General features: G+C 35.9%; 1 protein-coding gene across 1 annotated transcript in view; it reads left to right on the top strand.

The window, feature by feature from the left end:
• Nucleotides 1-14,303, top strand: part of LOC150108860 (calcium-transporting ATPase sarcoplasmic/endoplasmic reticulum type-like) — a 263,322-nt gene that overhangs the window by 83,869 nt on the left and 165,150 nt on the right. Inside the window, exons 6-8 of the mRNA XM_090410430.1 lie at nt 1,422-1,560; nt 8,949-9,029; nt 12,416-12,501. Coding sequence (XP_090266556.1) covers nt 1,422-1,560; nt 8,949-9,029; nt 12,416-12,501 — 306 coding nt within the window. The remainder of the gene's footprint in view (nt 1-1,421; nt 1,561-8,948; nt 9,030-12,415; nt 12,502-14,303) is intronic.

Below are 14,303 nucleotides of genomic sequence, written 5' to 3'. Positions count from 1 at the left end.
TGGGAGAGGAAAGATTAGCAAAACAAGTGTTCTCTGCCAGGTTGGCAGGAAAACGACCCAGAGGAAGACCACGATATAGGTGGATTGATACGGTACAAAGTGCCTTAGACGATAGAAATATAAGATCTGATAATGTTGGAGTCTTGACAAGTAACAGACTGATTTGGAGGAAAATTGTAGATAGGAAGTTAGTAATGATGTAATTTTTTCATGTAGTACTGTCATATCCTGTACACCCCTTGAGGGTACATGGCAGGAATTTGATGATGATGATGATGATGTTTTATTAACTGCTTATTTCCTGAATTTCAAATCAGCATCATCAGAGCACAACACAGTTTGTATATGCGACAGTGAATAAGTGAATCAATACAATTTTAACTGACAAAAGATCTAAATTCCTATTTTGGTGCCCTCTGATGTTGTAAAAAAAAAACATAATGGCTATGTGGTAATTGCTCTTAAGATAACAGTCTCCCAAATTTTTGGAAAATTAATGCAGCTGTATTTGTTCAGGTTAAGAGAATTCTTCAAAGCCATGGCTGACTCAAAAAATAATCTTTCAGATCTGTAATGACTTCTAAATAGCACATTTGTTTTCTTCCATCTAATCTTGTGTGAAGAGACGTCCAAAGCATGTTCTGTCAGTCCTAACTTGTCATAGTAATAGTAGCGAATGTATTTTTTATGTTCTTCCAGGCGGATGTTAACTGATCTTCCTGTTTGCCCATAATAGGCCAAGTCACAGTCACAGGGAACTTCATATACTCCAGGGTGTGTTAGAGGGTGAAGTTTATTCTTAAGTGAGCAGATCAGAGTTGCTAGTTTAACATGAGGTTTGAAAGTGATGTGAAGGCTATGTTTCATCAGTACTTTGCCTATCTTTTTTGATGTACCTCTGACATAGGAACACAACATTACCATTTCTATTTGCTATGTATTAGAGGAGAGAGGGGTAATGGGGCTATGTAGTATTTTATAGGAATTATAGCCATTGGCAAATAACGTATGGTGCAGATATTTGAGTTCTGTGGACAGAGCTGTATCATATCACTAGAATAAATGGCTTTGGCTCTGTGTGTGTTTTTAAAATGCCATACTGTTGGACTGGACGATGATGATGTGATTGTTTATGTAGGTATCTTCCTGTATATCTATGCCATACGTTCCAGTTGTCCGCAGAAATCATTAGTTTCCATATAGGCATGCAACTGCCAATATACCAATGTGGTCAATATACTAATTTGGTCTGAAATTAGTAATAATGTAACTTTTTCATGTGATACTATCATAACATCCTGTGCACACCCTGAGGATACATATCAAGAATTTGATGATATTATAATAAATAATATTTATAATTTATAAAAATTATTTTTTTAAGTGTCGTATAATTTTAAAAGGAAAAATTCTGATTTTAGGAAAGGAATGCAGAGAGTGCTATTGAAGCCCTTAAAGAGTACGAGCCTGAAATGGGTAAAGTGGTCAGGGCAGATAAACAAGGTGTGCAGAAAATTAGAGCGAAAGAAATTGTCCCTGGCGATATTGTTGAAGTTTCAGGTGAGTTTGTGTTTAAAATTTAGTCAGGTAATGTATATGTAAAGTAATATAAATAAGTTGGATATGAAATTCACATCTTATTCTTTTAATAATATATAACATTGTAAAACATTTTATGCATAGGTTTTAAAAAAAAAAAAGCGTAAGTGATTTGCAGCAATTCAGAATATTCCATGTAGGTGTCTAGTTCAAAATACAATGTAACCTCATTAATATGATGCCATTTTACAAAAGTCTACTCATTGAACTTCACTTCATATATGCAGGGTGTTTCAAATTAAAATACCCCTGTTTAGAGCAATCTGTACAGAGAACCAGTAGATGAAATGCCTTCAAACTTGGTGGGCACTCTAACCAGATCACGAGGAAAAGCTTTTGACATTAAAAAAAAAAAAAAGTATACTAAAAAAAATGACCAATAGGGGAAATATGGCATTGTGAGCAAAAAAAGGTAGTGAATTTTGCATATCACAAGTTGTAAGGCAGTATAAATTCAGGAGCAAGACTAACTCTATACAGTCGTCCATTCAACTTGCACGATGGATCTCACTTTGCCTGAACATGCTTTGCTTGTGAAGTATATTGGAATGGGGAAAATGCTGCAGCAACAGCACTTCGTGAGTACAGATGCCTAAAGACAATGTGAAAAGGCCCAGTCACACCAAATGCAGTGTGATACATGGTCATGTCAATTTGAAGAGACAGGCATTTTGAGCCCAACCAGGAACAGGGCATAAATCTGAAATTCTGCAAATGACTAAAGATGTTGCAACTACAGTTGCTGAGCAGTCAAATGTGAGAATGCTGTAGGTTCATGCAGGGCATTCTGTAGAAGACAATTAGATATTCCATACACAACAGTATGGAGAACATTGCATAAAGCATTGTAATGCCACCCATATAAACTCATCCACAGCCAAGAGTTGCAAACAGGAGATGCTGTTAATAATTGGTGGATTTTTATATTGAGGAGATTATTCATAAATATTATCATAATATTATTGATCCTACCATAGAGAATTATCTCTGTTTCTAACAATTATTATTTTTTTTTATTTCCGAGTGTACCTATATATTATTATATGCACAAGGGTTCACTCCAATTGGTGCAATGATCTTAACTCTTTCAGAATCCAAATAATCACTGACTCAAGACCAAAATACAAAATAAACACATTTAATAAAACGAAAACAATATATATACACTTCAAACAACTTTACATAACTAACTACAAATTAATTGGATCCAAGGCCTTTTTAAAATAAACTTACACTTAAGACTATACTAAACACTTTGTTTGCACAATCACAAAATGTTCATAGCCAGTTTCTTTCTCTGTCAAGGCCCTTTTCCGAAGATATGCGACTCTATTCTTCATTTTTACAGGATCCTTTCTCATCACTTATGTAACACACATTAATTCTTCCTGACTTAATTCTGTCTCTTTTCTTCAGTAGAAATAATAGTCAGATCTGACGTCCTTAATACAGATCAAAATTCCTAATCAGAGTTTTCTCGAACATTCCTTTAGAACATAAATAGCAAATTCTTCTTTTATTCACTAAATGCTTATTGACAGTCTTAAATCTTCCAATAAAAAAAACTTGCAGTTCTACGATTCCCTTTTCGGAATCTACTATTAATCTTTCAATTAGTGTTTCCTCTAATATTCCGTTTAAAACGCATATAGCAATATTTTCTTTTATTTATCCACATACTTATTCCACATTAAAACTTAATAGTTCCACGATTCCTTTTTCAGAATATACTATTAATTTTCCTCCGACTCTCGCATAAAAAAATTTAGTTCCTCCGAACCTAAATATCTGCCAGCTTATGTTCTAAATTCCTTCCGAACGCTCTCTTGTTTACAGGCATTACTCAGATACCAAACGCTTTCCTTGTCAGCTGTCAATCACACATCAAACCTTTCGGCGAGCATGTGCACTCCATGGCAAGCGAGAAAGTAAGTGCTGTATAATGGCTGACACTTTGTCTCCGTTAGCGATAAGAGAATGTCCTCATAAAACACAACTTTTGATAATTTTAAATTGCAATAAAATTTGTTTAAAGTAACACAATTATTCAAATCCGGTAAGTACATAAATTTTTAAATGCTTTGCATATAACTTTTAACAAAACAATTTCCATAACGGGCACATCGCAAGTGCCGACAATGCGTGTTATGAAAGCAAAACTAATAAACATACTAACATAAACAATACGTAAAAATATTCAGAATTTTAATAATGATTATTTTTACAATGCCATTGTCTGAGTAACATTTGTGTTGACATTTCTGACATGCATAGAGATGGACAGGGATTGGCATTGGGACATCCTATGGAGTGAAGTGCATTTCATGTTTGTGGAACAGTAAACACTCAAAACGTCTGCATTGGGCTACAGTGAATCCCCATGCGTTTCATCAAGTTCCCTTACATCTCTACTAAAGGTCACAGTATGGATAGCATTTACAGCCAAGTTCATTATCAGGCAGATAATGAACTTGGCTGTTTTTTTTTTTTTTTGAAGAAATCCATCAAACCAATCCTGGTCATGGCTATGCATTATCAGGACATGTTGAGCAGTTTTGTCATCCCTCAACCATGCTTTAGCAAAGAGGATGCCTGAACACAACAGTGTTGATGCAAGATGGAGCACCTCCCCACATAGGATGTGAAGTTCAACAATTATTGTCAACATTTCACACAGGATAGAGTAATTATTTGCTCATTTTATATGAAATGGCCACCACATTCACGAGACCTTTAATCTCTGTGACTTTTGGCTTTGGGGTTATCTCAAAAGCATAGTGTATAAGAACAAAATTCTTCACTTGACAGATTTGAAAGATAAAATTGCACATCATGTGTGAAACCTTTTGGCAGATCAGTTGCGTTCTGCTGTAGACAATGCTGTATAGTGGTATCAACTGTTGGTCCTGCACAAAAGGCCAAACACATTGAGCATTGCCTCCATTGATCATTTTGCAAGGAGCTTAACAGCTTATTGCAAAATGTCAGCTCTATGTGATGCATCTTTTATATCGCATTATTTTGCGAACTGAGCAAAATAAACATCATCGAATGACTTTGTTTATCATTGACTCTGAATTATTTCATAGTCGCATGCCATCTGGTTCATATTAGCATAATTTTTGCCCACTTGCAATGCCATTTTCCCTATCTTTTTTTTGTCACAGTCTCTTCCCTATGATCTGGTTAAGGTTTATTAAGGAGAGATCTTGCTTCACTAACTTGGTTATACACTATCTGATCAAAAATAACTGGACACCCCCCCTTTGTAGTAGTGGATATGACTGCGAGGGTGTGCTGAAAAGTTGTGATAATCACCATAAAAGTATCGAGGTAGAACCACATAACTTACACATTATTCTACGTATTCCTCACGAAGTGTTGCACACTTGTTACAATGCTGCTCCATCATTTGTAATCCTCTGAGAAAAAGTCTTTTCCTTGATGCACAAACCAGTCTTCAATTGTAGATATGACTTCATCATCTGTCGTAAATTTTGTTTTTTCAAGTGTTTCTTTAAATTTGGGAATAGGAAATAGTCAGATGGGGGCCAAATCTGGTGAATAGGGTGGGTGAGGCAGAACTTTGAAAGCCTAAGTTATGTATTGTCTGTTGGGTTTCGTGAGCAGGTGTGTTTTCCTTCAAAAGCAACACACCTCTGCTCATATTATGACCTTTTTCTTGACTACTAGTATTAATAAATTAAAAGACTTAATTCTGTATGTTAGTCAAGTAAATATTAGTTTAATATCCAACGTTTCACTGACTGATATCTGTCAGCATTTTCAAAGGAATACACTTGGTAAGCAATAGAAAGTAACAAAAACTAGGAAACTAACCGACAATTCTAAAAATTATATAGTTATCACTGTGCATGATACAATGATATAATACGCGTGTCGCAAGCACAATGTTTTATTTGTTGAGATATTTAATGTAATTTTCATGAAAATTTTGTTTTATTTTTGAAATTTAACCAAATTTCTTTTTGATTAAATGATCTGATTAGAGTTTTCCATATATCTGGTAAGATTAGGCCTTGATTCTTATTTAAGTTACCTGTTGAACGGGCGACTGTAAATGTTCTGGAATGGTAGTTGTCTTCTATGTAGGGCATATGACTCGTATCCCATTCACTATTATGGTTGGTAGAGGCGAAGTGTGAAGAAAGGCCTGATATGTCCTGTCTGTTATTCCTTACATAGCCTATGTGTTCTTTCTTTCTTGTATCAAAACTTCTAGATGTCTGTCCGATGTAATTAATACCGCAAGGACAAGGTATGCTATAAACTCCAGAGTATTTGTAGAAAGTAACAAAAACTAGGAAACTAACCGACAATTCTAAAAATTATATAAAGGATGGCTATCTTTCGGGGATCTTATAAACTTTTGAATGGTCTCAGTAGGTTTGAAGGTTACTCTGATATTATATGGTTTTAGAAGAAGAGCTAATTTTCTGGATATGGCACTAACAAATGGAATTGTTATAGAGATGATGTATTGGGTTTCATTTTGTTGTCTTTGCAATACTTTCTATTGCTTACCAGTGTATTCCTTTGAAAATGCTGGCAGATATCAGCCAATGAAATGTTGGATATTAAACTAATATTTACTTGACTAACATACAGAATTAAGTCTTTAATTTATTCACCTCTGCTCAGTTTCCAATGGCGTTTTTCTTTCAGTACCTCCTTCAATTCCTTCAGAGCTGTTGAATAAACTGCTGCTATAACAGTAACCTTTTTTGAGGTGCTTGATAAGGATTACACATCCATATCCAAAGGACAATGGCAAGAACCTTCCCTGCTGACTTTTATTTTCGGAACTTCTTTGGCTGTGGAGAATCTTTGTGTCTTGACTCAGTGGACTGTTGTTTGGTCATAGTGATGAGGCCATGCTTCATCAACAGTCAATACGAACCAAAATATTTGCACTGATTTCTCAAAATGACTCTAAATCCCTTGAGATGATGGCATATGTTCTCTCTTTTGGTCGGCATTCAAACATTTTGAGGACTCACTTTGCTGAGAGCTTCTGCATGTATGTTCAGATGTTGGCAGATGATGACTCCAACTCATTCCCTGGATATCCCCCAGAGTCTTTGCATTGTTTTAGGCTGGTATTAATCTAAAATCAAGGATAATGGCATGCACTGCATAGATGTTTCCATGTGTGATTGCTGCAGAAGGCATTTCCTCACTTGGAGGTATCTGTTGTCTCAGGATGCCCAGTTTTAAATTTGGCCACTCATCTGGCAACTGTTGGATTATACTGAGGCACAGCCCCCTAAAGTCTCACACAACGTTTGATGAATCTCAATTGTGGACTTTTCTTGCAGCACGAAAAACTTGATGACAACCCGCATCTCTGTGTCTTCTTATATATCCTAAAAGGAAAAGAACAAATTATTACAATTTGATGAAACATGGGGGTTAAAGAGTTTTAAGATATGTTTTTTTTTTGTGGTTATATCAGTTTCTTTAATATAGTTTTTGTTTTAGGTGTTTATCAGAACTTTTCATCCGCCCCCCCCCCCTCGTATATACATTCACTACCATGGATTATTATTATTATTATTAGACACCTCCAGGGAGTCCAAAGAATCATCGAGGGAGGGCACCTGCTCTACGACTCTGTCTTTGCCACTCAATCCACCCACTGACTGCAACTACACCAACGCCATCTACTGCTGACCACCACTAGTAATTTCAAAGACAATCACAAACATCCTCGCCCACAGCAGGATTCGAATTCGTAGTTTCAGCTGGTGATCAGATACACTAACCACTCAGCCAGCTAGGCTGGCCATATCATATTATCATACAGGTATAAAAGGAAGCACAGTGTGTTGCAGTCTTCATAGACAAACATTAATAATAAAATAGGTTGTACTGAAGAGCTCAGTGACTTTTGACATGGCACTGTCATTGGATGCTACCGTGCAACAATTCAGTTTGGGAAATTTCTACCTGGCTACAGCCACCCCAGTTAACTGTAAGTGATGTTATTGTGAGGTAGGAAATGCCTAAGAGCAATGATAGCACAATCACAACCTGGTAGGCCACAAAACATTACAGAGTGGGACTACTGAGTTCTGAAGCACCTGGATTGAAAAAAATTACCTGGCCTCAATTGAAGTACTTACTACTTCCAAAATGCCTCTGTAAGCAATGCCAGCATCAAAAAGTATTTGTCTGGAGAAGAACATCTGTTTCCATGGTCACACAGCTGCATACAACCCTAACATCAGCAAGAGTAGTGCAAGCATTGGATGGAGTGGTATAAAGTTCACTGCCATTGGGGTCTACAGCAGTGGAAGGGCACTCTCTGGAGTGTTGAATCATACCTTACCATCTGGCAATCTGATGGAAGAGTTGGGGTTTGACAGATGCCAGTAGAATGCTATTTGCCTGAATGTGATGTGCCTGTTATACAGTTTGGTTTAGGAGGCACTGGGACTGTTTTTCATGATTTGTGCTGATCCCCTTGTTCCAGTGGTGGGAAAATCTTCACACTGCAACCTATGACATTCTAGACATTTTTGTGCAACTTTATGGCAACAGATCGGTGAGGTCCTTTTTAGTATCAACATAATGCCCTGTTACAAAGTAGTGAGGTCTGACACCTATCTTGTCAATGGTTTGACAAGATAGGTGTTGAAGAACTTGACTTGACCTGCAAAGCCCTGTCCCCATACATGTGTATTGAATTGGAACACCAGTTGTGAGCTATGGCAAATTGTCCCCAACATCAGTGACTGACCTTACCAATGCTCTTACAAATGCTCTTCTGGAAGAATGAATAGGAATTACTGCAACAGTGCACCAAAATCCAGTTGGAAATCTTTCTCAGATATTTGAAGGCTGTTATAGGTGCAAAGGGTGGACTAAGTTGGTGGACCACATTGATGCATTTTACCTCAGAGTGAGAGTTGAGATGAGAAGGGGTCTGAATATGCCTGAACAGATAGTGTATTTTTATAATAGGCTGATTAATGTATTGGACAAAGGAGATGCTTATATAGTGATTTTTTTTTTTTTCTTCTGGATTTTGATAAAGCATTTGATAAATATTACTACATAATAAACTACCATTGAAATTGAACAGGATGGATAGTCATCTGGCATTCTGGTTATAGAGATGTTTAGTTAATTATTATGATTTATAATAAATCAACAGATTTATAATATTTAGTCATTTTAATCAAGTTAAATTATTAAAGTAATTTGTCATTGTTATTATAAAATCAGATAATCAAGAGTTGACTTATTTTTAAATTCATGAAATTTTAATTCAGTAATACAAATTATGCTGGGTTGTATTATATGTATCTTAACTTTACTTTTAGTTGGGGACAAAATTCCAGCAGACCTCAGGTTAATTAAAATTTTTTCCACAACTTTGAGGGTTGACCAGTCCATTTTGACAGGTGAGCAAATGTTTTAACTAAATTAAAAATTAATTTAGTTAAATGAAAGATTATTGAAAGATTAATCTTTCATTAATCTTTCATTTGTTAATGAAAAATTCATAACTATTATCTTTATTAATAGTTTTAATGGAACATGTGCACTAGACATATTAAATTAACTTTCACATGTAACAAATTATATAGAATTTTATTCAAAAATATATTTCATCTACTGTTACTTGGACATTGTCAGGGAGATAGACAATTAACTACATTCAAAACACGAATCACAATAATGAACAATTAATGCTGATCCCTTCTCAAAACTTGGATGTTGGTATGCAATCTGATTCATTCAGAGGTTGGATGATTTCATAGCATCTCATATGTTTCAAGGAAAAGACAATTGAACTTGACTTTCTGGAATGAACCTCAGAACAAATAGCATGGATTCTTTATAAATTCTGTATATATGCTTCTTTTAAACTAGCTTGGAAACTGTCTTCCTGCCATCTAGAAAGGATACATTGCCGCCTTCTTACCAGAGTCTCTCAAGTAACCTGCTCATGTCATCTTTGCTAATTTGGCATACTGGCCATCCTGCCTTGATCAGAATTATTATTTTATTGTTCAGGCATATCCATGGAATCCAAAGTCACTGTGGGAAACCCAAACTATCCACACTGTCATACATTTCCTTGAATCCATTAACAGACAAAGCACTCATAACTAACTCTGGCAACCCATTCCCCTCATTCACAACTCATGAAGCAAAAAATCTAGTCCTCACACCCCTACTAACCACACCTTTTATTCAACTTTCAGGGATGACTTCTTGTTATAGACCCTTTAGCCAAGTGCTGAAACATTTTCTCCTGCATCAATTCTATAAAACCCTTTAAACAACTTAAATGTTTCTGTCATATCCTCTCTTTTCCTCCTATCAACCAACTTTTGCAATCCACATGCCCTCAATCTATCTTCATAGGGAACATTCCACAGACCACTCACCAACTTGGTTGCTTACTTCTGAATCTTCTCCACTGCCTCCTCATCCTGACGAGACCTAAGCATAGTAATCCAGATGCGGACGTATAAAGAGGCCTTATAAAGAGGCATAACAACTTCCTTATTTCTACTTGTGTGTTCTTCAATGGAACATCATCAAGGCTATATCATATGTTCATCTGACAATGCAACAAATTGGCCAGAGAATGTGAGTAAGATTGATTAACAGACATAATACTTGCCTCAACACTGGCATTAGTTGCTTCAGCTGTAATTCCAAAACTATAGCTTCACTTGAAAATTAGATATGCACTTACTGATGTGTAATATTACTCTATACAGGAGTATGTTTGTGACTTTTGCATCTTGAAAGAAGTAAGTTTTTGAGTATGATAATAGCTAAGACATGAACTTTATTAGTTCATAGGTTGTTATAATCATTTTTTTCCCCTGGCTGTATCATACGTCCGTGGGGGGGGACCCATCCCTGCAAAATAAATTGCTTGTGTTTGTCCTCAAGATGGTTGACTGTATTTTGTATGAAATATTTTTTAGTGATTCCTGCATGTCTTTTCACACATCTTTTTATTGTGGCTATAGATTTTAACCCATCTCGGTCATCAGTAGCTATTGAGAAGGGGAGAAAAGATCACTGTATGTGATATGAAGCACATCTTGCTTTATATATATATATATCTATATGTTTGCTTACTTGGGAAATGGAGTAAAACCAGGTTTAAAATTGCTTGGTATTTTTAACATATATCTATATATATGTATATATATTTTTTCTATACCCTCTGTCCAAAAAGAAACCGAACTTTTCGAAAATAGAAGAAACTAGTGGTTCCACCTGTTGTATCTTTTTGTTGTTGAAAGCAGCAACCTTCATTAGTATTGTGTCAACTGTTTATGACATTTTTTTCATTAGAAGTAGAGTTATAATGCCAAGAGTGACAGTGTGTTTTGACGAATGATCGGAAAATGAGTTTCAGAGAGCTGCGATTGACTTTTGTGTTAAACTTGGTAAAGGTTTTACCGAAACTCTTTGAATACGGTGATGAATGCTTATCCCGTACTCAAGTTTACAAGTGGTGTAAGCAATTTCAAAGTGGTCGTGAGACAGCTGGGGATGACGAAAAGCCAGGCCGTCCAAAAACTGGACTGAGTGAAGTTGACTTCCAAAAAGTGCATGATTTCATCAAAGAAAACCCAAAATCGTCCGTGAGATTGATTGATTGAAGATGAATTTGGAATTCCAAAATCAACTGTACATAACATTTTAACCAAGAGTTTGGACCTTCGTAAATTGAATTCGCGATATGTTCCCCATGAGCTGACCGACAACCAAAAAAATGTATCGAATTGAACAATGCAAGGACCTCATTAAAACTGCTCGTAAGGAATCAAACTTCCTTGAAATGATCGTTACTGGTGACAAAACGTGGTGTTTTGAGTATCAGCCCGAAACAAAGCGCCAGAGTGCTAAGTGGAGACCACCAGAAGAGGGGCATCCGAATAAAAGTCATTTGGAGAAGTCAAAAGTAAAGACAATGCTGATTTGTTTCTGCGATTCCAAGGGCATTATCCACAAAGAATTCGTTCCGCCTGGCCAAACGGTCAATGGTGAGTTTTATCTCGAAGTTTTGAAGCGATTGATAGAGAGAGAATTCATCGCGTAAGGCCTGAATATCATGATGACTGACCGTTCGTCAAAACACAGTCACTTTTGGCACTATAACTTGGCTTCTAATGAAACAAATGTCATAAACAGTTGACACAACACTAATGAAGGTTGCCGCTTTCAATAACAAAAAGATACAACAGGTGGTGCCACTAGTTTCTTCTATTTTCGAAAAGTTTGGTTTTTCTTTTTGGACGGAGGGTGTAATTGTACATTACTGTATGATGCAAATAGTGATATTTGTGTGCTGTTACATTTTCAGAACATATCTGGATGTAATAAAGCTGTATTAATTCTCTGCATTTCACTTCTTTAAATGATACATATGTATTATATTGATTGGAAACGTATGTAATTTTAATCTTGGAAATTTAAAGCATGCTAAATATGGTATTCCTTTAAGTTTGTTATTCCATAGAAATACAGTCATCTCTCATTATAGCAAATACTATTATAATAAACTACCAAAGAAGTACCAACCAAATCCCTCATAGACACAGCTTTATCCTAATTCGCTATAGTAAATTACCCACTTAAACAAACCATTCCTGTGGTCCCATGTGTTGGCTGTAGTGAGAGTTGACATATAATTAATATGTGGAGTTGCATTAACTATAGTTTTAGAAAATGTACTCTGATCAGGTACCCGTTTACTCTCAGCAATATTAAGGTGTAATCAATATTAAATTGTTTGCTTGTTTGCATTTTAAAGGTGAATCTGTGTCTGTTATAAAACACACTGAAGCTATTCCTGATCCTCGGGCTGTTAACCAAGATAAGAAGAATATTCTCTTTTCTGTAAGTAACACATGCATTCACCACACTAATTATTAGGTTTAGTAATATTTGTATAATATATTAAAGTTTTAATCTCTTTTATAAGAAAACAACAAACACAAAAATCCACTTTAAAAGTGGAGTGTTTGCTTTCTAGGTGTGTCATAATTATTGTCTATTATCTTATGCTCTTGTAAAAGACAATTGAATTTGGTTCTCTAAATATATAAATTTGAGGCTACTTGTTTGAAGATGTCATGCTTGTATTGTGTAATGGCATTTTTTGTCACCTCATATATACAAATTGCAATGTTAGAATTTTAAGTAGCCTAATATTGTATATTACATAGTATATAGCATTATACAAAGCATTTTTTTTTTAAAAAAAAGAACGAACTTTTGCTGTAAAGACTATTGCTTATTTTATAACATTCTAAGCACTGTCCCCTTCAAAGTAGTCCCCCTCTACTGGCGATAGACCGTTCCCAGCATTTCTTCCATTGTTGGAATGCTTCCTGGAACGCACTTTCTGTGATGGCTTGCAGTTCTCTTATTGCATTTTCCTGAATCTCCTCTATGTTTTGGCCCTTTCAAAGTGGTTTTAAGTTTGGGAAACAGGAAAAAGGCTGCTTCTGCTAAGTCCAGAGAATAGGGTGGATGGGGCACAACAGATGTTTGATGTTGCACCATGACAACGCATTGTCTCGGTGCAACATCCAATTCTGATTTTCCCACAATTCAGGCCTTTTCCTGCACACACACAGCATCCCTCAAACATGCTAAAACTTTCTGGTACAACTCTTTGTTTACCATCTGACCATGTTGTACAAATTCATATTGGACAATGCTTTTCCATTAAAAAAACACAACCGACATCACTTTGATCTTTGACCAACTCATCCATTGATGCTTAAACCACTTATAGCACTGCGATTGGCTCATACTGTCCTCCCGATATGCTTAGTTAAGCAATTGAAATGTCTCTGTAAAATTTTTACCAAGTTTGCAGCAAAATTTCACACATGTTGTTCAAGCTCTTTCGTTGTCACTTATTAAACAAACAGCTTATGCATGTGCTCACTTCAGTGGATGTAACTCGACCTCTTCTGCTATGGGCATCAGTCTGGCAGTTTGTTATCAAAACCTGCCACTAGCTGCACTCGATAGCTGCAACGTGCTCTCTGTGCCGTTTGGCATGCTAGTTAAAAGTTCGGTCTTTTTTTGAACACTCCTTGTATATTAACCACCATAACCACCTGACGTGTTTACGTGCCAGTAAATACGTGGATGCAAAGTGTCCATTAAAATTGAAATAATATTTGGATACTATTAGAATAATGTTGATTATGTCTGGTGCACACAGTCCAGAGATTGGTTAGTTATAGCAGCACGTCATAACATCCTGTCTTGTGACCTTTTTATCTCTTTATAACTTTTAGCACTGGTTAGCATCATTATGTTATTTTTATATGAAATTCCTGGTCTGCCTTATGGCATCTTTCCTTCTACATTTCCCTCCATTATTTCTGTAATCAGTCTCCCATGCCTCAGTGGTGTCCAATTAGGCTTTTTCTTCTCTTATTGATGTGGTTCATTAGTAACTGCTCTTCATGAACTATATTTAGAACTTCTTCATTACTTTTTCTTTCTGTCCAACTAATTTTCATCATCATTCTCCAGCACCAAAGTTCAAATGCCTCCAACTTTTTGATGTCCTGTTTTTGTAGCATCCAGGCCTCACAACCATATAGTGCAATGCTCCATATGTATGTTTTCACTATCCTGTTTTTGAGCAGGATGCTAAGTCCTGTACTGATATAAAT

Source organism: Typopeltis vanoorti, chromosome 2 (assembly GCF_054136105.1).
Source record: "Typopeltis vanoorti isolate ZY-2024b chromosome 2, IOZ_Tvanoo_1.0, whole genome shotgun sequence".
NCBI lineage: Eukaryota > Metazoa > Arthropoda > Arachnida > Uropygi > Thelyphonidae > Typopeltis > Typopeltis vanoorti.
The sequence above is the reverse complement of the archived record's forward strand: the minus strand, read 5'-3'. Positions and strand labels throughout refer to the sequence as shown.